Raw genomic sequence first — 22,899 nt, 5'->3', positions numbered from 1 at the left:
CCTTAGTGTTGATATAGTACCTCCTTGGCCACTACTGTACAAATACTACAATATTACTGCTAACTATAGTCTATAAGATATGTTAGTTGTATTTTTCCCATGTATCTCAATATTCTTAACCCCACATAATAGAGAAATATTCTTATATATATATACTATTAAGCATCATCATCATCATCCGCCACTGAAATCACTGATATACAGTCCCTATATTATCCTCTAGTTGTCTTTCAATTGACATTAACCTCCCTAGACTACCCTTTTCAGCCACATAGATATTCATAAATCATCAGTGTTAGTCATACTCACTATGTGTTACCATCAATGCTACCCATTTCCACACATTTACATTCACCTTATTAAACATTCTACTTTCAGCCTCAGTTTCCCCTTCTCAACCCACATTGTTTTAGTAACCCATACTCCATAGTTTAACTCCATGAATTTACTCATGATATTTAGTTCATATTAGTGAGACCATCCTGACTTCATTTCTTCTTACAGCTTAATAGTATTCCATCGTATGTACACACCACATGTTGTTTATTCATTCATCAGTTGATGGACACTAGCGTTGTTTCAATCTTTTGGTCATTATGAACAATGCACCTATGAATATCAGTGGGCAAATGTCTGTCCATGTCCTTGCTTTCAGTTATTCTGAATATACTCCTAGTAGTGGGGCTGCTGGAGTCTACAGCTGTACTATATTGAGCTTCCTAAGGAGCCACCAAACTGTCTTCCACAGAGGCTGCACCATTCTACATTCCCACCAACTGTGAGGGAGTGTTCCCATTTTTCCACATCCTCTCCAGCACTTGTAGTTTTCTGTTTTTTTAATGGCCATTCTGTAAAAAGTGAAATGATATCTATTTTTTTTATCTGCATTTCCCTAATAGCTAGTGATGTTGAGCATCTTTTCATGTTATTTTAGACATTTGTTTTTCCTCTTTGGAAAAATGTCTATTCAAGTCTTTGGTCCATTTTTTAATTGGGTTTCTTGTCTTTTTATCAGCGAGTTGTGTGATCTCTTTATATGGCATGAAGATCATACCCTTTTCAGATTATGTGGTTTCTAGAAAATTTTTTCCAATTGAGTAGGCTGCTTTTTCACCTTAACAAAGACATTTGAAGACAAAAGTACTTAACTTTGAGGAAGTACCATTCACCTATTTTTTTTTTATTGTTCATACTCTCGGTGTAAATTTTAAAAAACACCACCAACCAATAGATCTTGAAGATGTTTTTCTACATTTCTTCCAGGAGTTTTATGGTTCTAGTTTTTATATTGAGGACCTTGAACCATTTTGAGTCAGTTTTTATATAAGGTGAAATAAGAGTCCCCGATTTTCCTTTTAGATATGGCTATCCAGTTCTCCCAGCACCATTGGTTCAACTGACTGTTCTGACCCTGCTGGTTGGGTTGGAGTCTTGTCAAAAATCACTTGAGGGAAGATGTGGCTCAACTGATAGAGCATCTGCCTACCATATGGGAGGTCCAGGGTTCAAACCCAGGGCCTCCTGGCCAGTGTGGTGACCCAGCTCACGTGCAGCGCTGCCGTGTGGCAAGCAGTGCCATGCCATGCAGGTGTGCAACATCTTAATATTTAATCCTCCATTCTGTCAACACAGAATGTCCTTCCATATATTTAGGTCTTCTCTGGTTTCTTTTAGCAATTTTTACAGTTTTCTGAATACATGTCCTCTATGTCCTTGGTTAAGTTTATTCCTAAATATTTGATTATCTTAGTAGCTATTGTAAATGGAAATTTTTTTCTGACTTCCTCCTCAGATTGCTCATTAACAGTGTATAAAAAAAGTACTGACTTTGCATATTAATATTATATCCTACTTCATTGCTGAACTCGTCTATTAGTTCTAATAGCATTGTGGATTTTTCAGGATTTTCTAAGTATAGGATTGTAGCAGTTTGATACAGTTATGAATTCCAAAAGTAGATACTGGATTATGTTTGTAATCTGGTCTGTACCTGAGCGTAACTGAGTTATGATTGGGGCTTTGATTGGGCCATGTCATTAGGGAATTGAGTCCCTGCCTTTTGATAGGTGGGGACTCACAGATAAAAGGCATGGCAAAGGACAGAGTTGAGGGTTCTTAATGTTCGAGTTTTGATGTTGGAGTTTGACACTGAAGTCTTAAGCTGGCGCTCTGGAAAGTAAGTACACAGAGGAAAGAGGAGCCAGCCCCAGGAAGAAAGGAACCTTAAACCCAGAGAAAAGCACGACTCTGGAAGGGAGGAACCCAGGAAGCCTGAACCCTGGCAGGCGTCGGGAGCCATCTTGCTCCAACACATGGAAATAGACTTTGGTTAGGGAAGTAACTTATGCTTTATGGCCTGGTATCTATAAGCTCCTTCCCCAAATAAATACCCTTTATAAAAACCAACCGATTCCTTTTTGTTTTTTTAAATATTGAACCTCCTATCACATTTTTGTTTTTAAGATTTATTTATCTCCCCTCCCCCCCACCCCCGTTGTCTGTTCTCTATGTCTATTTGCCAGTCTTCTTTGTCTGCTTCTGTTGTTGTCAGCGGCACGGGAATCTGTATTTCTTTTTGTTACGTCATCCTGTGTCAGCTCTCCGTGTGTGCGGCACCATTCCTGGGCAGGCTGCACTTTCTTTCACGCTGGGCAGCTCTCCTTACGGGGCACACTCCTTGCACGTGGCACAGCACTCCTTGCGCGTGGCACAGCACTCCTTGTGCACATCAGCACTGTGAATGGGCCAACTGCACATGAATCAAGGAGGCCCGGGGTTTGAACCGCAGACCTCCCATGTGGTAGACAGACGCCCTAACCACTGGGCCAAGTCCGCCGCCCCGATTTCTGATAGTTTGTATCAACACCCCTTTGGCTGACTAATACAAGGATGATATCATTAGCAAATAGCACGTTTTACTTCTTCCTTTCCTATTTGTATGACCTTTATTTCTTTATCTAGCCTAACTGCTCTAGCTAGGACTTGTAGCACAATATTGAATAACAGTGGAGAGAGTGAGCATCCTAGCCTTGGTCCTGAAATCAGTGGGAAAGGTTTCAGTCTTTCACCATTGAATACAAAGTTAGCTGTAGGGCTTTCTTTTCTTTTTTTTTAAAAGATTTATTTATTTATTTATTTATTTCTCTCCCCTTCCCGCCTCCCCCCGCACCCCAGTTTTCTGTTCTCTGTATGTTGCTGCGTCTTCTTTGTCCACTTCTGTTGTTGTCAGCGGCATGAGAATCTGTGTTTCTTTTTGTTGCGTCACCTTATTGTGTCAGCTCTCCGTGTGTGCGGCGCAATTCCAGGGCAGGCTGCGCTTTCTTTCAGGCTGGGTGGCTCTCCTTACTGGGCACACTCCTTACACGTGGGGCTCCCCTACACGGGGACACCCCTGCATGGCACAGTACTCCTTGTGCACATCAGCACTGCGCATGGGCCAGCTCCACACAGGTCAAGGAGGCCCAGGGTTTGAACTGCAGACCTCCCATGTGGTAGACGGACGCCCTAACCACTGGGCCAAGTCCGCCGCCCTGTAGGGCTTTCATATATAAACTTTACCATGTTGAGAAAATTTCCTTTTACTCCCATCTTTCTGAGAGCTTTTATCAAGAAAAAGAGCTGTATTTTGTCAAATGCCTTTTCTGTGTTGAGAGGATCATGTGATTTTTCTTCTACAGTTTATTAATGTGATGTTACACTAACTGATTTTCTTCTGATGAACCACCCTTATATACCTGGGATAAAACTCATTTGATCATGATGTAGAATTCTTCTAATGTCCTTTTGGATTCAGTTTGCAAGTTATTTTGTTGAAGATTTTTGCTTCTATATTCATTAGAGAAATTGGTCTGTAATTACCTTTATCTGGCTTTGTATCAGGGTGACGTTCGCTTAATAGAATGAGTTTTGTGGTGTTACCTCCTGTGCAGTTTTTGGAAGAGTACAGCAAGTTTGGTACTAGATCTTGGAATGATTGGTAGAACTCCCCTGTGAAGCCATCTGGTCCTGGGCGAAGTCAACCTAGAATTCTACTGTCAGTAAAAATAGTCTTCAATATGAAGGCAAAAATGAAAAAGTCATTTTCAGAGAAACAAGAACTAAGAGAATTAATCAGGAGGCATGGGGGAAAAAAATGTTAAAATAAAGTTCCTAAGGCAACATCTAGGAAGATGGAGGCAAAGGGATCATGTCTCTCACAGAAAAAAAATATCTAGAGGACAGACAGAGACTGTCTGGAGGGCTGCTCTGGAGCTCAGAGCACCAGGGGAAGGCGAGACACCACCCAGAAGAGAGAGGGGCGAAGGAAAGGAGCCTTGGCTGCCGGAGAATCCCAAGAGCAGAGCTGCAGAAGCAGCAGCGTGCACTCTCCCCTACCTAGGAGCAAAGTGTGGTACAGAGACCGAAGTAACTGAGGACTGAGGGGGCTGCAGGATCCTCTTCCCCAAGAAAGGGGAGAGGGAGGGACACAGCCTATAGCAAATTCAGATTTTGGCCAGCGAACTTGGTCTGCTTCATTGGAGGGGTCAAACACTTCCAGTACGGCTAGGGCCCTGACGTTGCTTGCCCTGAGAGCCTACTGGGGACCTAGAAATAATCCGCCTTCTCAAAAACCTGCCCTATTGCCCTGGGCTGGGTGCAGAGGAGGGAAAGGGAGGGAGCGTGTGGCTGGACAAGGGAAAACAGCCTCTGAGAAAGTCTGCCCGTAAGGCTTGGCCTGCCCTGAGGACACTGCTTCTGCAGAGCCCACCCGCCCCCACCCCCCGAGTTACTCTGAATGAAATCCCCCCTAACACCTGGGGTCTGAGCTGAGAGGTCTTTGCAAGACTTCTCTGGCCAGAGAAGTGCACATAAAAGGAAAAATAAATAAAAGTCAAGCGGGTGCCTTTACTGCCACCCTCTCCAAGGCCCTTGGAAACTGGCCTGCACCCCATTACTGGGTCCTTAGCCCTGCTTTGAGGAGTTAAAACAGGGGCAGTCCTAAATATCTAGAACATGTTGAACCAAGAGCCAAAGAACAGTGGCAGCACACAGCTACGTAACAGTAAACCCCTAGACACAAGAGAGAACCTGAACATCAGAGTAAACTCAGCATCAGAATCAGGTGCCCAGACATGAGCAAAAAGTTACAAGCCGTACAAAGAAAAAGGGAGCTACGACCCAGGCAAAGGAACAAATCAGCGCTCCAGATGAGACACAGGACTCGAGACAACTCATCAATGAGGTTCAGACAAATCCCTTAAACCAAATCATGAAGTTGAAGGACAACATGGCTAAAGAAATAAAAGACATTAAGACGACAATGAGGAAAATAAACAAAAAGAAACCAAAAAATATGTAAAAAGAAAAAAAAACAAAAATTAAAATTAAAAAGAACAAAGAAAAAAAAGAAGACACTAAGGGAAGCAGATGTGGCTCAAGCAGTGGGCACCCACCTACCACATGGGAGGTACCAGGTATGCCTCCCAGTGCCTCCTAAAGAAGATGAGCAAGACAGCACGCTGACGCAACAGTCTAGCGCAACAAGGTGACATGACAAGATGCCATGGTGAGATGACCCAATGAAGAGACACAACAAGGAAGCATAATGAGAGACACAACAAGTGGGAGCAGAGATGGCTCAAGTCATTGGGCACCTCCTGCCCATGTGGGAGGTCCCAGGTTTGGTTCCTGGTGTCTCCTAAAAATGAAGAAGAACAAACAACAAACAGACACAGAGAACAGACAGCAAGTGCGAACAACGGTGGGGGGGAGGCAAAATAAATAAATAAAATGAAATATTAAAAAAAAGAAGACAACAACGACACTGAGGGCAGCAGGTGCAGCTCAGTAGTTGAGCACCTGCTTTCCATGTACAAGGTCCCGGGGTCAATCCCTGATAACTCCTAAAAAACAAAAACAAAAAACAAAAAAACACTGAGTAAGCCCAAAGAAAAATTTGAAATCTTGGATAGAAAAATAGCTTATGGGAATGAAAGACACACTAAGTGAGACTAAAATTACAATAGAGAAAAAATAGCTAAAGGACAGGCAGAAACAGCATGGAGAAAAATCTTCCAGGGTTTTGGACACAATGGGAAGGCTGGACACCACCCAGAAGAGAGAAGGGCAAAGGAAAAGAATTAAGACAGCAAAACTATGAGTTAAGAGCAGCAGCTGCAATTGTTGGCAGCCTCTCCTACTCTACAGACACCTCTGAATTCTCAGGTCTAGGGACCGGCCGCTACAGACAAGGGGGCCCCGGGGATCCACCTCCCAGGAAAGGGGAGCGAGAGGGACGCTTCCGAAGGCTGACTCAGCTTGAGGCCCACAGATTGGGCTGCCGTGTCCCAGGAGCCCGGCCAGGCCAGGTGGGCCGCATCGTTGCTTGCCTTGGAGCCAGCAAGGGGCTAAAGATATCTGACCCCCCCAATCACCCTCTACACTAACCAGGATGGTTGTTGAGGACAAACAGGGGAGTGGAATTACTTCCTACCCAGGAAAAGAAAAGGGGCTCCAGCCCTGGAGAAAGGACTGGAGATGAGCCTGAGAAAGTCTGACTACGAGGCTCGGCCTCCAGGCAGGATCCTCCGTCACACTGATCTGGTCCGTGTTGCAGGGAAAACCCCCACCAGGCTCGGGCCTGAGAGCGCTGCCAAAGACCGCCACTGCTGGTGGAGCAAGGAAGTGCACGAGAGGAAATTAAAAGTAAATAAGGGAAAGAGGCTTTTCCAGCCTCTACAGCCTCCCTCCCCAAGGCCCTGGAAAGTGAATCTGCAGCTCATTACTGGGACCAGAGCCCAGTTTTGAGCAACTAACAGGGGCAATCCTAAAGACCCAGCTGAACCAAAAATCAAAGAACAGCAGTAACACACAGGCTCTGGCCACTAAATCCCCACAAAAGGGAAATTGAGCATCTGAGTAAACTCACCATCCTAATCAGATGCCTTAGGCATCAGTAAAAAAAAAGTACAACTATACTCAGAAAGTAGAAGACATGGCCCAAGATAAGGAATATATCAAAGCCCAAAAGAGACACGGGACTTGAGACAACTAATTAATGAGATGCACACAAATTTCCAAAGTCAAATTAATGAGTTGAAAGATAATATGGCTAAAGAGATAAAAGACATCAAGAAGACAAAGAGGGAAGCAGATGCTGGCCAAGCAACTGAGCTCCCGCCTACCACATGGGAGGTCTTTGGTTCAGTTCCCAGTGCCTCCTAAAGAAGATAGCAAGCTGGCATGACCGGCAGGCATGGCAAGCTGACACAACAAGATGACACAACAAGAGACACAAGAACAAAAACATAATGAAAGATACAAAAAGCAGGGATCAGAGGTTCCTGGTGCCTCCTAAAGAAGACAGTGAGCTTTCTCGATGGGCAGGCACAGCAAGCTGACACAACAAGAGACACGGGGAGGAAGACATAATGAGACACAACAAAGGAGGGAGCAGAGGTGGCTCAAGCAATTAGCCACCTCCCTCACAAAGTGGAGGTCCCGCGTTCAGCTCTCAGTGCCTCCTAAAGAAGCAAGACAGACAGCATGTGCAAACAACGAAGGGGTGGAGAGAAATAAATAAATCTTTAAAAAAAAAGAAGACATTAAGCAAGAACCTGAATAGAAAAGTAACAGAGTTCATGTGAATGAAAGAAACACTAGGTGAGATAAAAACCACATTAAAGGCATACAACAGCAGACTCAAAATGATAGAAGAAAGAATAAGTGATACCAAAGACAGAACACCTGAAATAGAAGAGAGAAAAGAATGGAAAAAAATGAGCAGGGGCTCAGGGAGTCGAACAATAACATAAAATGTAACAACATAAGTGCCATGGGAGTTCCAGAAGAAGAGAAGGGGAAAGGGACAGAAAGAGTATTTGAGGAAACAATAGCTGAAAATAGCTGTGAGACCTATCTACAGCCTCCCACAACATGGCGGATCTCACAACATGGCAGAGTTCACAAATCTGCCCTGTCATATCCTTATTCTTCTCCTCCCTGCTTCTTTGTTCTCCCCCTCCCGCCACTACTAAGGTGACCACAGCAATACGCATGCGATGCGCAAGGCGCGAAACTCCGCAGACCCGGTGCGAACTGTCGACCAATCCCCTCCTTGGACGTCTGCCACCCACAAGACCAGCCTATCACCTATGTACACGTTCCCTTCCCTCTCTACATATCCCCATGCTTTACCCCCAATAAACGAGACTTATCAGAATCCTGTCTTGTCCCCATTCTTCTCTCGACTCCTGCCCCACCCTGCTTCTTCCCACAGGTCCCTGGACTCACCCCCGCCGGACCGGAGCAGAAAATTTCTCAACTCTTAAGAAAGAAATGAACATTAATGTCCAAGAAACTCAGCGTACCCCAATCAGAATAAATCTGAATAGACCTACTCTAAGACACATACTACTCAGAATGTCAAATGTAACAGATAAAGAAAAAATTCTCAGAGCAGCAAGGGACATTGCAAACCATCACATTCAAGGGACACCCAGTAAGACTTAGCATGGATTTCTCACCAGAAACCATGGAGGCAAGAACACAGTGGTATGACACAACCGGGACAATAACAGAGAAAACTGCAGCCAAGAATGCTTTATCCAGCAAAATTGCCCGTCAAATATGAAGGTGAGTTTAAAGTATTCACAAACAGAAACTAAGAGTTTATTAAAAAAAACCTAACTTAAAGGAAATATTAAAGGAAGTCTTACAGCTGAAAGAAAAAGACAGGAGAGAGAGGCTTGAAGGAGAGTATAAAAGAAAGAATAGCAGAAAAGATAAAGAGAACAAAAAGATGAAAATAAGATAAGACATATGAAAACCAAAGAATAAAATGGTGGAAGTAAATAATGTATTTACAGTAACATAATTGAATGTGAGTGGATTAAACACCCCGGTGTTCCCATTAAAGGAGACCCGAGAACCTGAAAGAAAAAAGACAACAGAGACAGGCTTGGAGGAGATTATAGAAGAAAGAATAGCAGAAAGGATAACCAAAAGAGTAAAAAGACAGACAAAAATATGATATGACGTATGAAAACTAAGGAATAAAATGGTGGAAGTAAATAGTGCATTTTCAGTAATAGAATTGAATATGAATGGATTAAAGATACAGCCTAACAGAATGAATAAAAAAACATGAACCATCCACATGCTGTATACAAGAGACTCACCTTACACCAGGGATGCAAACCAGCTGAAAATGAAAGATTGGAAAAAGATACGCCATGCAAACAGCAACCAAAAAAGAGCAGGAGTAGCTATACTAATACCAGACAAAACAGGCTTGAAATGCAAAAAAGTTATGAGATACAGAAGGTTATTATATATTAATAAAAGAGATGATGCACCAGGAAGAAATAACAGTAATAAATATCTACACACCTAACCAGGTGTATTAGTCAGCCAAAGGGGTGCTGATGCAAAATACCAGAAGCCTGTTGGCTTTAAAAAGGGTGTTTATTTGCGGTAAGAGCTTAGAGATACCAGGCCATAAAGCATAGGATTTTCCCTCACCAAAGTTTATTTCCACATGTTGGAGTAAGATGGCTGCCAACGTCTGCCAGGGTTCAGGCTTCCTATATTCCTCTCTTCCCAGGTCTTGCTTCTCTGGGAGCCCAGGGTTCCTCTCTTCCCAGGGCTTGCGTCTTTCCAGGCTCAGGATTCCTCTCTTCCCAGGGCTTGCTTCTCTTTCCTCTGTGTGCTCACTTCCTAGGGTTCCAGCTTAAGACCTCAGCATCAAACTACAACATCAAAGCTCCAACATTAAAAATCCTCCAACTCTGTCCTTTGCCATGCCTTTTATCTGTGAATCCCCACCCACCAAGGGGCAGGGACTCAATACATTACTGACATGGCCCAATCAAAGCCCTAATCATAATTTTTTTTTTTTTTTAAAGATTTATTTATTTTATTTAATTCCCCCCCCTCCCCTGGTTGTCTGTTCTTGGTGTCTGTTTGCTGCATCTTGTTTCTTTGTCCGCTTCTGTTGTCGTCAGCGGCACCCGCTTCTGTTGTCGTCAGCGGCACGGGAAGTGTGGGCGGCGCCATTCCTGGGCAGGCTGCTCTTTCTTTTCACGCTGGGCGGCTTTCCTCACGGGCGCACTCCTTGCGCGTGGGGCTCCCCCACGCGGGGGACACCCTTGCGTGGCACGGCACTCCTCGCGCGCATCAGCACTGCGCATGGGCCAGCTCCACACGGGTCAAGGAGGCCCGGGGTTTGAACCGCGGACCTTCCATATGGTAGACGGACGCCCTAACCACTGGGCCAAAGTCCGTTTCCCGCCTAATCATAATTTAATCATACCCAGGTACAGACCAGTTTACAAACATGATCCAATATCTTTTTTTTTTTCATAATCCAATATCTACTCTTGGAATTCATAACCATATCAAACTGCTAAACCAGGGTACCCCAAAATATATAAGACAAACTCTAGCAAAACTGAAGGGAGAAATAGACATCTCTACAAGAATCACTGGAGACTTCAACACATTCCTCACTTCATTAGCCAGAACAACTAGACAAAAGATCAACAAGGACACAGAGAACTTGAACAATACGATAAGCGAGTGAAACCTAAAAGACAAATACAGAACACTGCATCCAATCTTGCAGTTTATACTTTCTTCTCAAGTGCCCAGGGACCTTTCTCCAGGATAGACCATGTTCGGTCACAATGTAGCTCCCAATAAATAGATTGAAACTATACAAAGCACCTTCTCACAGAATATCCATGTCTACATAAAATACCATGACTTTAAAATGCTGTTTGACCTAAAGTAAGGGGGAAATGGAAAGGAGAAATGAGTTTATATGGCTACGAGTTTCTAAAAAAGAGTCTGGAGGCTGGCAGAAGGTTTGCCCTCATGCACAACTGAGCAGAGTCAGAGAGACAGATAAAGCAGATACAACCCCCAGATATTGGTTCCTTTGAGGGCTAAAGAGACCCACGGGAGTTATGGTCATGGCCGATGGGGTTAACTACCAGGGCAGATGGCCCCTCTTTGGAAATGGTGTTTATGTGTGATGAATCTGGACTCAGATGGGACCTCCCTTCATAAGACTTTCATGCCAATGTGCTGGAGGTGCAGTTAATGTTGGGGTTTAAGATATATTTAGGGGATTTGAATCTCTGGACGGACAATGTGATAGCCAGATCCTGAGCCTCAACAGACTCCAGCACCTACAATCTGATTTATTGGACTTACCACACTCAGCTAAGATGGAGTTGAAGAAGGACAACCACCACACCATGGAGCCTAGAGTGATTACAACTGAAAATGGGAGGATTGCATCCAGCATCCAGGTGGAATGTGACCCTCCTCTTGACATAGAGGTGCAATGGACACAACCAATCCAATGTCCACATAGAAGAGGTGGCATTGGAATGGGAAAAGTGGACATAGTGGATGAAGGGTATGGGGAAAGGCAGGAAGAGATGAGAGCTGGAGGCGTCTTTGGGACATGGAGCTGCCCTGGATGGTACTTCAGAGGCAATCACCGGACATTGTAAATCCTCACAGGGCCCACTGGATGGAATGGAGGAGAGTATGGGCTATGATGTGAACCAATGTATATGAGGTGCAGAGGTGCCCAAAGATGTACTTACAAAATCCAATGGATGTGTCATGATGATGGGAACGAGTGTTGTTGGGGGGGGGAAAGGGGGGGTGGGGGGATGGGGTTGAATGGGACCTCACATATATATTTTTAATGTAATATTATTACAAAGTCAATAAAAAATAAAAAAATAAAAAAAAAAAAAAAAAAAAGCACCTTCTCAGATCATAATGGAATGAAACTAGAAATAATAGACAGGTGAGAGATAGATTGGCAAATGTGCGGAGGCTGAACAATACACTCCTAAATAACCAGTGGGTCAAAGAAGACATTGTAAAGTGAAATTAGTAAATATATTGAGATGAATGAAAATGAGAACACAGCTTATCAAAATTTATGGGATACAGCAAAGCAGTCCTAAGACGGTGTGATGGTTAGGCTATTGTATCAACTCAGCCAGGTAATTGTGCCCAGTTGTTTGGTCAAGCAAGCACTGGGCTAACTGTAATACAAGGGCATTTATGGACTTTAGTCACCATTGACATTACTGCAGTGGTAAATCATAGATAGCTGATTACAATTACATCATTCAGGGAGACTGCCATCAGCAAGGAGTGATGCTTAGCCCAAATAGTTGCATGCCTCAAAAGGAGAAGTGATTCCAGCATTGAAAGAGAATTTCCCAGCTCATCTTTGGACAGCCGAAGTCTCCCAGAACTCATCAAGAACTTTCACTGCAGCACCTGTTGCAGCCTGCCTGTGGAACCTGGACTGGTGCATCTGCGTGAGGGACTCTTATAGAATCACATGCTATTGACAGATAACTGTTGTTGATTCTGTTTCCCTAGAGAACTCTGACTAATACAGCTTGGTACCAGGAGTAGTTCTTGAGGAACAGTCTTAAACATGGGGTGCCTGAGGTGGTTCTGGGAGATTTGCAATTGGCTCTCTCCTATAATTGGACACAAGAGTATTGATGACTCCCTTTCCAATACCAAAGAGGCTGCTAACAGTCCATGGCGAGAGTTGGCACTCAATATACGCAAAATATCGTCACTGGATTCCCCTACTCCCTTGCTTATAAGAAGCAAGGATCTGGGTGAGTACCTTAACAGAGTTTTGTGGAGTCAAACTGTATAATGATGTTGGCTGGCTCCTCCTAGATACTCTGGAAACTGTTACAAAAGAAAGAGATGAGTGCATGATGCGAAAGTTTCTATGTGTGCTCTGAAAGAAAATCTTGTCTCCTGTAGCCACAGGCTCGAAATACCTGAGAACCAAACTCAGACTCTCATGGTATGAGTAGCGGATTTACAAAGGAAACTAAAACCTCAACCCTGTGGGGTTTCTGCAGTTAAAGGGAAGGCATTGATTGGAAAAGAGTGGAATCCAAAGAATTGAGATGGAGACTTATGGGATGATGATAATATTGGTGGAGACAATGGAACTCTGAATTCTGCTGAGACTTCACCAGATAAACCTGCCTTGGCCTGCCCTGTCCAAGCCACACCTTGTCAACCTTGTATCATCCTGCCTCCAGCCTGCCACAGGGAGTCTGAAACAACTTCCAGCCCTGAGGTGGCGACCGGCCAAACTGAAGCCTGCCCTGCCCAGCCCCCGGCCTGCCCCCGGGAGCCTGGACCTCCTCCCAGCCCTGGGGCGCATGCCAGCCAAACTCCAGCAAGCACTACCCAGTCTCCAGTCGGGCCCTGAGGAAACTGCCTTCCAACATATGCCTGAAGAGATTAATCCTACCAACCAGAAAAAAATGCAAGGGAATGTCCTGAGGTCAGTTAGCTTGCAAGGCATTTCTAATCCTTTTCCTTACCCACCCCCACAGCCTCTCTTGTCTTCAAGACCTATTACTAGACTAAAATCACAACATGTCCCCAAAGGTGAAATACAAAGTGTGACCCATGAGGAAGTAAGGTATACTCAGAAAGAACTGCATGAGCTTTCCAACTTACATAGATAGAAATCGGGGGAATGTGCTGGGAATGGATACTAAGGGTATGGGATAATGGTGGAAGGAATATAAAGTTGGATTAGGCTGAATTTATTGATACGGGCTCACTAAGTAGAAATTCTGGATTTAATGCTGCAGCTGAAGGGGTTATAAAGGGCTCTAACAGTTGTTCGGGTGGCTGACTGAAACATCAACCAAAAGATGGCCTAGCATTTCTGAGGTTGAGATGCCCAATTTGCCCTGGTTTACAGAAGAGGGAATTCAAAGGCTTAGGGAGATTGGAATGTCAGAATGGATTTACCATTTGAGAGCTGCCCACCTACCCCAGGAATGCCCAGAAGACACACCTTTAACCAGGAGGCTGTGTATGCTCTAAATCAGAGTCCACTCTATGGTGCTGTTTCTCCCATAACCAGGATCCACGGGTCCAGGAATCAAGGGGTGGAAATGGGAGTGGCACCACTCACTATTGCCCCTAGTGACCCACTAGGAAAATTTTTGCTTCCTGTCCCTGCAACCTCAAACTCTGCTGGTCTACAGGTTTTAGTCCCAAAAGGATGAGTGCTGTCACCAGGGAACACAACAATGATTCCACTGAACTGGAAGTTAAAACTGCCACCTGGCCACTTTGGGCTCCTCATACCTCTGAATCAACAGTCAAAGAAGGGAATTACTGTACTGTTGGAGTGACTGATCCTGACTATCAAGGGGAAATAGGATTGCATCTAAATAAGGGGGTAAAGAAGAGTTTGCCTGGAATACAGGAGATCCTCTAGGGCATCTCCTAGTACTGCCACGTCCTATGATTAAAGTCAGTGGGAAATTGCAACAACCCAGTTCAAGCAGGACTAATAATGGCACAGAATCTTCAGGAAGGAGTTTGGGTCACCCCACCAGGCAAAGAACCACGGCCAGCTGAAGTGCTTACTGAGGGTAATGGAAACATGGAATGGGGAGTGGAAGAAGGTAGTGATAAATGTGAACTTCGACAATGCGACCAGTTACAGAAATGAGGACTGTAATGGTCATGAATCTTTCTTCCTTGTTTCATTATGATGATGAATTTGTCTTCTTCCCCAAACCTTTCCTTTATCATAGAACAAGTTATATCAGTTTCACGTCATAATATCTGAGGATGTCAAGTTCGAGAGTGAATATTACCCAAGAACTTGCACACTATTCTGTATGGAATTAATGAATTTCTGGTTGTACGCAGGAGAGTTGAACACTGTTAGGCAGAAATATACATATATGTGCACATCTGTTATTGTTTTTACTTAGAGACGAAGTATGGTTTAAAGTAATGTGTACAGTTTCCACATCACAGTACAGGGATGGACTGTGATGATTAGATTATTGTGTCAACTCGGCCAGGTAATTGTGCCCAGCTGTTTGGTCAAGCAAGCACTAAGCTAAATGTAATACAAGGGCATTTATGGACTTTAGTTACCACTGACTTAACTATAGTGGTAAATCATAGATAGCTGATTATAATTACATCAATCAGAGAGATTGCCATCAGCAATGAGTGAAGCTTTATCCAATCAGTAGAATGTCTTGATTCCAGCACTGAATGAGAATTTGCCAGCTAGTCTTTGGACAGACAACATCTCCCAGAACTCATCAAGGACCTTCACTGGACTTTCACTGCAACCTTCACTGGTTGCAGCCTGCCTGCAGAACATAGACTTGTGCATTCCCACGGTCACATGAGACTCATAAAATCACACACCAATGACAGATATCTCTTGTTGATTCTGTTTCCCTAGAGAACCCCGACTAATACAATGGTTTTCCTTTGAAATTGAACAATCAGGCAAAAAAAAATTACAGTAAACGAAAGAAACCAAATACACAGGGTACTACATATTGTGATTCCGTTTATATAAAATGTAAACATAAGTCAATTTATAAGCACAGAATTAGATTAGAGGTTATTCAGAGCTGGGGAAGGATAGAGAGATTGAGAAGTGACTGCTAGGGGTTGTGCAGTTTTCTTTTTGGAGTAATGAAATTATTCTAAAATTTTTTGTGGTGATGAATGAATGCCTAACACTATAATTATGCTAAAACCTAGTGATTGTACACTTCGGACAGACTGCATGTCATGTGACCATATCTCAATAAAACTGCTTTAAAAAAATATGTAGAAGGAATGATGAAAATATAAAGTCATCAACTGGCCAATACCAAAGTATTAACAATTGCAGGCAAGAATCATCAATGGAAGCTAAAATTAATGGAAGAAAATGTGGCAAGAAACAGTGTATTTGCAAAGTCTCAAAGGATCTCCCCACAATATACTTATTAGCTACAACGGTAAAAGTAGGAACTTTCCTATCAAGAGAAAACTGGTCAGCAACATGGTAATTAAGTGATCATTAACATCACTAGAATTAGACCTATGAAATCAACACCAGGTACCTCCGTAGTGTTCTTGACAAAAATGCACAATCTGAGTATAATCAGGAAACAAACCCAAATTGATAGGTGCTATACAAAATAACTGGCCAGTACTCTTCAAAAGTGTCAAAGGTATGAAAGACAAAGAAAGACTTAGAAACTGCTCCAGAGTGCAAGAGACTACCACTGAAATGCAATGTGGAATACTGGATCAGAAAAAGGGCATTCATGGGGCAATGGGCCAAATTTGAAAAATGCCCATCAACTACTTCATCATACTATGTCAGTGTCAGCATCCTGATTTTGACTATACTATGGTTATGTGAGGTGTTCACATTTCAGGAAGTTGGGTATCTGGGATCAGTAGGCTTTTAAGTGACATTATTTCCAACCCAAAGCTAAAATTTATTAAATTTTTAATTTAAAAGAAAAAAAAATGTCTGATTTGAAAGTAAAAACAAAAATTCAGCTAAGAGACGTTAAGAACTCTATGAGTTCTTCTCTGCAAAAAGCCCAGACAGGCAATATGTAGAGGTCTGCAATCCAAGAGTGACCACCTGCTGTCCTCATCTAGCTTCCACTGTCTCGGCCCAGCGAGAAAAAAGGACACTGAGAACTCTCTGTTGGTCCACTGGACATGAAACAATGTGAGGATGACAAAGGGCAAATGACATTCAACCTCGGGGCTTTGGAGACAACACAGACTCCACCCAAAGGGTCGGTCCAAAGAGCTCTGGCCAGATGCTCCCCACAGAAAATGTGGGAACACTATGACAAGGTCTTCTAGTTTTTCAAAAGACAATAATTCCAGATTTGTATGTAGACTGTTACAAATTTACCTGCCAGCAATAATACAATTTTTGTTAAATAAGACGAACCAGACACATCATGATTTGAGCCAAATTCTGCCTTTGGCCACCAGTTTTCCAGCTCAGTCCGCAAACACCTAAACCTGACTCACCCTGTTGCACAACCAGCAAGGGATGCTCAAGATGCAAGGCCCATTTATAATCCACACAAGAAGCCCTAAGAAAAGCCCCACCAAAGGACAGGTGTGGATGCCCTAGGGAGGCCGGCAGGCCCTCAATGCCACCCCATCACCTGCGCTCCTGACATGCCTGAATAGGTATGGCAAGGTGCACTCCCCCTGTGGCTCACAAGGCCTCAGGGAGCAGACAGCAGCACCTCCTCCAACAACACACCATTTCTGCAGCACCTGTCACTCCCACCCTTCTCATCACATGGTCAGTGAGAAGGTCAAGGACAAAGGATAACAAATAAGATAGACTTGAGCACAAGGTGAAGGAACATTACAGGTCAAAGTTTCAAAAGAAACACATGCCAGTGGGCTGATGTTCCCAACCTCACATGAAGAACTCCCACTTGTAAAATGTCTACCAAAGCAATTATCAAAGCTGAAACCTGTCTTCAGACAGTCAAATCCAAGATTTCTCAAAATCTTTACTAAAGATAAAACATTTATTAGTGAAACCATAAAAACTTACCTTTCATGAATTAAAATAAAACTCCATTTTGAAAAGTCAAAAGACTAGTTTTAGTGAAAGAGGCTAGTAATAACTAGAAAATAAACAGTGTTAAGACACAAGGCTGAGTAAATTTACCTGAGCCGCAAATTCCCCTTCTGCCCTATCAGGTGTGCTGCTGCATGATGTACTTCTCCAAACATCTCCCCCTTGGGGGAGCCCCCCATCCTCAGCAGCTACCGGATTCTCCTCCTGGACAGGCGCATCGACAACCGCGCCCTTCCTCTTCGCCGTCTTTTTCTTCGAATGCGTACAGTCACCTTTTGTTTTTCTCTGTCGGAAGTGAGCAAGCTGCGCAAAAAAGTAGAGAAGTAGTAAAGGCAAAGGTAAGTGAGAAAAAAGTAACAGAACCACAAAGTCAACAGACTCGTGGGGAACATCAGGCTCCAGAGTGGGCGCCGCGCACTCAGCCACACCTGGCCACACTCACTCCAACCAAAAGATCACTTCCCATAAGCACTGCCTTCATTGCTCTCTATAATACTAGGACTTCACTTTAGAGGGATACCCAGAGTCTAACAAGGAGGACGTGAAAGCAATACAGCTGACTGACAGAAGAGCTGTTCTAGCCTTTGATGGTTTACAGAAAAATAAAATTTTTAAAAATACATTTATTTTGACTAATAATCAAGGCACTCTGTATGTTTAAAATTACATAAAAGATAAATCTCCCCTTTTTTTGCCTCCATTTTCCCTATATCAAGAAAATATATAGCCTAGCCAAAACTTCCTAGCCATAGATTCTGAGACAAAGAACAGAAATAGCAAAAAATTAATTAAGCCAGGTCAATCTAACATCTTCCTTTATGGAGTCAGATGTTCTATTTTTCATGACACAGCTCACCAAAGCACCAGGGACCTCCACAGAATGTCGCCCATCAGAAGGTACAACCTAGCACTGTTTGGTTTCTCAAATCTGAGGGTTTTAGACTATGTTCACGCATCAACTCCCACTAACACCTTATTTAAAAGGTATGAAATCTAACATCAACTTTTCACAGGAAGAAGTTTTCCCCCCAAATGATAACTGTGGCCATAAAAAAAATGCATTTTTTTTAAATAGCCGGTGAAAATGATAATAGAAATACACAATTTCAACAAGAAAATTACATAAAACCATTTATTTGAGAATAACACTTTCAAGGATAGAAACCAACCCCATTTTTATTTATTTTATTGCCCTCCCACATCAAATCTAACCATCTGGGACTTAGGAGGACACGTATGCATTGTTTCTCCAGCACAGTCCTAGTTGCTGACCTGGGATAGCCCAAGAGTCATTGTCCTGTTTCTTCTTGAAATGATGCTGACCTTCCATCACCATCAGTGCTTCTCAAAGCACATTTAGTTCCTTTACTAAATACCTGCAAGCACAGGGAGTACACATAAGTAAGCATGAAGCTCTGGGTGCTCATCACCTAGCCCTTATATGTGCCAGACACATCCAAAGAGAGGGAAAAAAAGCATAGCAAACCTCTCTTTTCAAACCCGTCAAAACCCTGTGACAGGAAGCCTGAATGAGGCCACCCTGTCCTCTGCCTGTCCCCGTCATTAGACACTGTGCTATCCCTGTCACAGCCTCACACGCTTGTTAGTGGTTTCCTCAGGGGAAGGAACCAGTACGGAGTGCCTACTATTAGTTGACCCAAAGGAACTCACCAACATTTTACCCTCTTTGACCTCAAATACAACTTCATTTGGTTCTGATATTCAGCTGGCACTGTACAGAGACTCGCTCACTCCCTGACAGGGTAACTTTCCTGGGGTCCCACAGCCAGAAGGGGAGGGGGGGAGGAGGGATTCACATCCAAATGCCCACGCTCTCTCCACCATGCCTCAAGTAACATTCCCCACAATATGCCCCAAAAACAGCAGGTGTGGCTCATGCAGTTGAGCTCCTGAGTCCCACATGGGAGGTCCCCAATGCCTCCTGAAAAAAACGAACAAGCAAAATAAATGAAAAAAACAACTCAGGGAATGTGGCTCAGCGGTTGAGTGCCAGCTTCCCACAGACAAATGCATTTGTGTAGTCAGGAGAGAGATGACAGAAGCATCCCTGGAGACACCTGACTCCAGCACCACACTGAGTTCACTGGAGCAGGGCCGCCTGGATCCCAGAAGGGGCTCTTCACGGGGCCAACTCCAGGAGAGCACTGGCCCTCCCCCCACTCACGCCCCAAAGGGTAGCCAGGACGGGGGAAGAGGGGCTGATGGGGACATAAGGCAGAATGTCAGCGAATCACTAAGGAACATTCCCTTTATTAAAATACACTGCAGAAATCGAGTAGAATGAATATCTGGATGTAGTCATAGAAAAAAGCTGGGGAAACCCCCCGCCGCCTCCCCGGCCCTCTGCCTGGGCGCCAGGGCGTCCTCCGGCGAGGACGCGCGGAGGGGAGGGCGGGCACCCAGGGGTACGCCTGTGGCCCTCCCCTTTCGCTTTACAGTCGAGACGTGGGGCCGGCGTTCCCAGGCACCAACTTTTCCTCAGACCCGTTTGCAAACCAGCTTCATGGTGACTTTCGAAAGCTGCCCGAGTACTCAAGCCCTCGCTTCCCAGGAAACGCGGGGAGGGTGGCAGGAAAGAGGCCACTCAACACCCCCACCGGCGGGAGGACGAGGTGCAGCACAAGTGGGTGCAGCAGCACAAGTGGGCGCAGCAGCACAAGTGGGCGCAGCAGCACAAGTGGGCGCAGCAGCACAAGTGGGTGCAGCAGCACAGCGGGTGAAGTCCTTCCGCTCCTTCCCCTCCCCGCCCCCGGGCCGGCGCTCTCTGCGCACGCGCAGTCCGCCGAGCCCCAGCGTCCCCCGCGCCGGCCACTCCGCGAGCCGCCGCGCATCCCCAGCCCCTGATTGGCTGGGGGCGCAGTGGGGGCGGCCCCGGGCAGACGGCGGCGGATTCAAGATGGCGGCGGCCAGGAGAAGACTTTCATCGGAGCCAGCGGAAAGGGCACGACTTCGGCAGCGACCTCGCATGACCGGCATCTGCACTGGCAGGGGCAAGAGCGGGCACGGGACTCCGCTCTGAGGACTTCAGGCGGGGCCGCGGAAGGAGGAGGAGGACACTGCCGTTTACCTTTGCTCTCCCAGCCTCCACCTTTCTCCGCCGCTGCTCTTGCTCATCTTCTTCCATCTTCCCGGGGAGCTCCTCACGGGCCGCCCGGGAGACCGCGGGGCCGACGCCTCGCCGCTTTCGCTCTGTTTACACTCCCTCCCCCTCGCGCGGGCTCGCCCTCCCCCCGCGACAACTGTCACGCAGCCGTAGGCCCGCCCCGACGCCCGGCCCCGCCCCTGCCGTTCTCTGGACTGGTGGCCTGCGTCACCAATCGGGGCCGCGTTCCTGCGCACGCGCGCTTTGGGCAGGACCAATGAGCGGAGGGCGGAGGCGGAGGCCTCGCCTCGGTTGGTCAATTTCAAATGGCCTGCGTCCGTCCCGGGTGGAGCCGTCGCTTGGGAAGGCGGCAGGCGGAGCAGAGGGCGGGGCCTCCGAGGAGGGCGGCCTGCGGCGTCCTGGGCAAGCTAGTTTGCCGGAGGCTATCCCGGCTGTCGCGCCCCGGCCTCGGCAGGCATTTGTCTCCAGGTCACTGGGTCGGCGAGGCTCTCGCTGAACGCCCCCAAAGTCGCGCACGGCAGCCCCTCTCCCCTCGCTCTGCCTTCGTGTCCTTGATCTGCCTTTCCCAGAGTGGCTGCGCCGGGGTCGTCCCGGCTCGCTGCAGCCCCGATGCACGACGTAGCACAGAGGAGAGTTTGAGAAACAAGCATCAGAAGCACTTACTCCCCCGCTCAGGGAATTGAATGGGGCTGGAGTGGATCTCTGCAGCTGATACCCAGATGGAATCAGGGTAAAGGAAGTTCCTGGGGACCGACGCCTGCGCAAAGGAGGGAAGAAGCAGGAGTGGACAGAGAATCCCAAGTGTGCAGGCAGGCAAAGCCTCCCCAGCCCCATGGCTATTCTCAGCTGTCCCAAGTTGGACCAAAATTGTCAGGCCTTTATCCCCTGCCTTGGTAATAAGCCATTAGATGCCTTCCCTAGACAGCTGGAGACATCTGTTGACCCCACTGCCCACCCTGGCTGAAAGACCTTTTGATTGGCACATCTCCGTGTCCACTTGAGTCCAGTTCATAGAAGCTCAGAGAGGCAGCAGACTTGGCCCAGTGTTAAGGGCGTCCATTTACCACACGGGAGGTCTGCGGTTCAAACCCTGGGCCTCCTTGACCCATGCGGAGCTGGCCCATGTACAGTGCTGATGCGCACAAGGAGTGCCCTGCCATGCAGGGGTGTCCCGCGTAGGGGAGCCCCACGCCCAAGGAGTGCGCCCCGTAAGGAGAGCCGCCCAGCGTGAAAGAAAGTGCAGCCTGCCCAGGAATGGCACTGCACACACGGAGAGCTGACACAACAAGATGACACAACAAAAAGAAACACAGATTCCCGTGCCGCTGACAACAACAAAAGCAGGCAAAGAAGAAGACGCAGCAAATAGACACAGAGAACAGACAACCGGGATGGGAGAGGGAAGGGGAGAGAAATGAATAAATAAATCTTTAAAAAAAAAAAAAAAAAGCTCAGAGAGCAACTCCTCTGAGTTTCTGAGGGCCTCTCTGCTTGCAGGAAGGTGAGCAACAGCCTCCCTGGATGAAGTTGGTCTCACACACCTCTTACCTTCTAGATTCCCCTCATTCTCAGAACCTGCTGGTGGCTTATCAGGTGGTGGGACCCAAACCCTTATCAGAGGGGTCTGGTTCCTGATCACCATGCCCTTCTGAGGCTAGGGTTGCTGTATTTGTTCATTTCACAATCACAGCTATGCCAGGTACTTCCAAGAGTCAGCCAAAAACATTACTTACATTCCATTTGTATTCTTCCCTTGCCTCTGCTGTGTGACTTCAATTCTACCACCTCCTGCTGAGCAGCTGTCAAGATGATGACTCCTTTCCTGCTGGTCCCCAGAGATGAGGATCCCAAAATACCCGGAGAAGCCCAAGTTATTTAATGGGAATCTTGGGACTAAGATCTCCAACCTTACAGAGCCAAGAGTTGCAGGGACAGGAAGCACAGAATTCCCTGTGAGCCGCTGGGAGTGGGCCACTCTTGAGCACATGTATCTCCTATTGGAGACAGGGTGTCATGCAGAAGTCTGTGACAAAGCACATACCTCCATTCTGCACCTGTTCCATAAAACAATGCGTTGGATTGAGAAGTGTGAGGGGTCCTATGCTGGTAGATCAAACACTCAGCTCCTAACAAAAAGGGCACACTGAGAACTGAGACCTTGCAGGCAGGAATGACAAACTCATACCTGAAACAGGTGTTACTTCCGGATAGAGCAATCTCTGGAAGGCCCAAGATGAAAGATTACTGTCAAATGGTCTCTGAGGAACAGGGCCATGTGGGCAGCTTGGCACCCTTCTCTGTTGTTGGCAGATTAGATAGTTGGTGG

The 22,899-nt window shown here is 45.8% G+C and overlaps 1 protein-coding gene across 7 annotated transcripts in view; it reads right to left on the bottom strand.

Annotated features, from left to right (window-relative positions):
• PCNT (pericentrin) overlaps positions 1–20,738 on the bottom strand; it is a 152,877-nt gene extending 132,139 nt beyond the window's left edge. For 5 of the 7 annotated variants that reach the window (XM_058296381.2, XM_058296384.2, XM_058296387.2 and 2 more), the window contains exons 1-2: positions 20,538–20,711; positions 17,540–17,752 (exon numbers count right to left, since the gene is read on the bottom strand). In XM_058296381.2, the coding sequence (XP_058152364.1) occupies positions 17,540–17,752; positions 20,538–20,594 (270 nt within the window). In that variant the 5' untranslated portion in view covers positions 20,595–20,711. Of the gene's footprint in view, positions 1–17,539; positions 17,753–20,537 lie in introns of all 7 variants that reach the window. The other 2 variants (XM_058296382.2, XM_058296386.2) reach the window with 1 other exon arrangement.
• Between the last annotated feature and the right edge of the window lie 2,161 nt (positions 20,739–22,899).

The sequence above is a fragment of the Dasypus novemcinctus genome, chromosome 4, assembly GCF_030445035.2.
Source record: "Dasypus novemcinctus isolate mDasNov1 chromosome 4, mDasNov1.1.hap2, whole genome shotgun sequence".
In the NCBI taxonomy this organism is placed as follows: Eukaryota; Metazoa; Chordata; class Mammalia; order Cingulata; family Dasypodidae; genus Dasypus; species Dasypus novemcinctus.
Note: the sequence above shows the minus strand (reverse complement) of the source record. Positions and strands in the feature narration are given on the sequence as shown.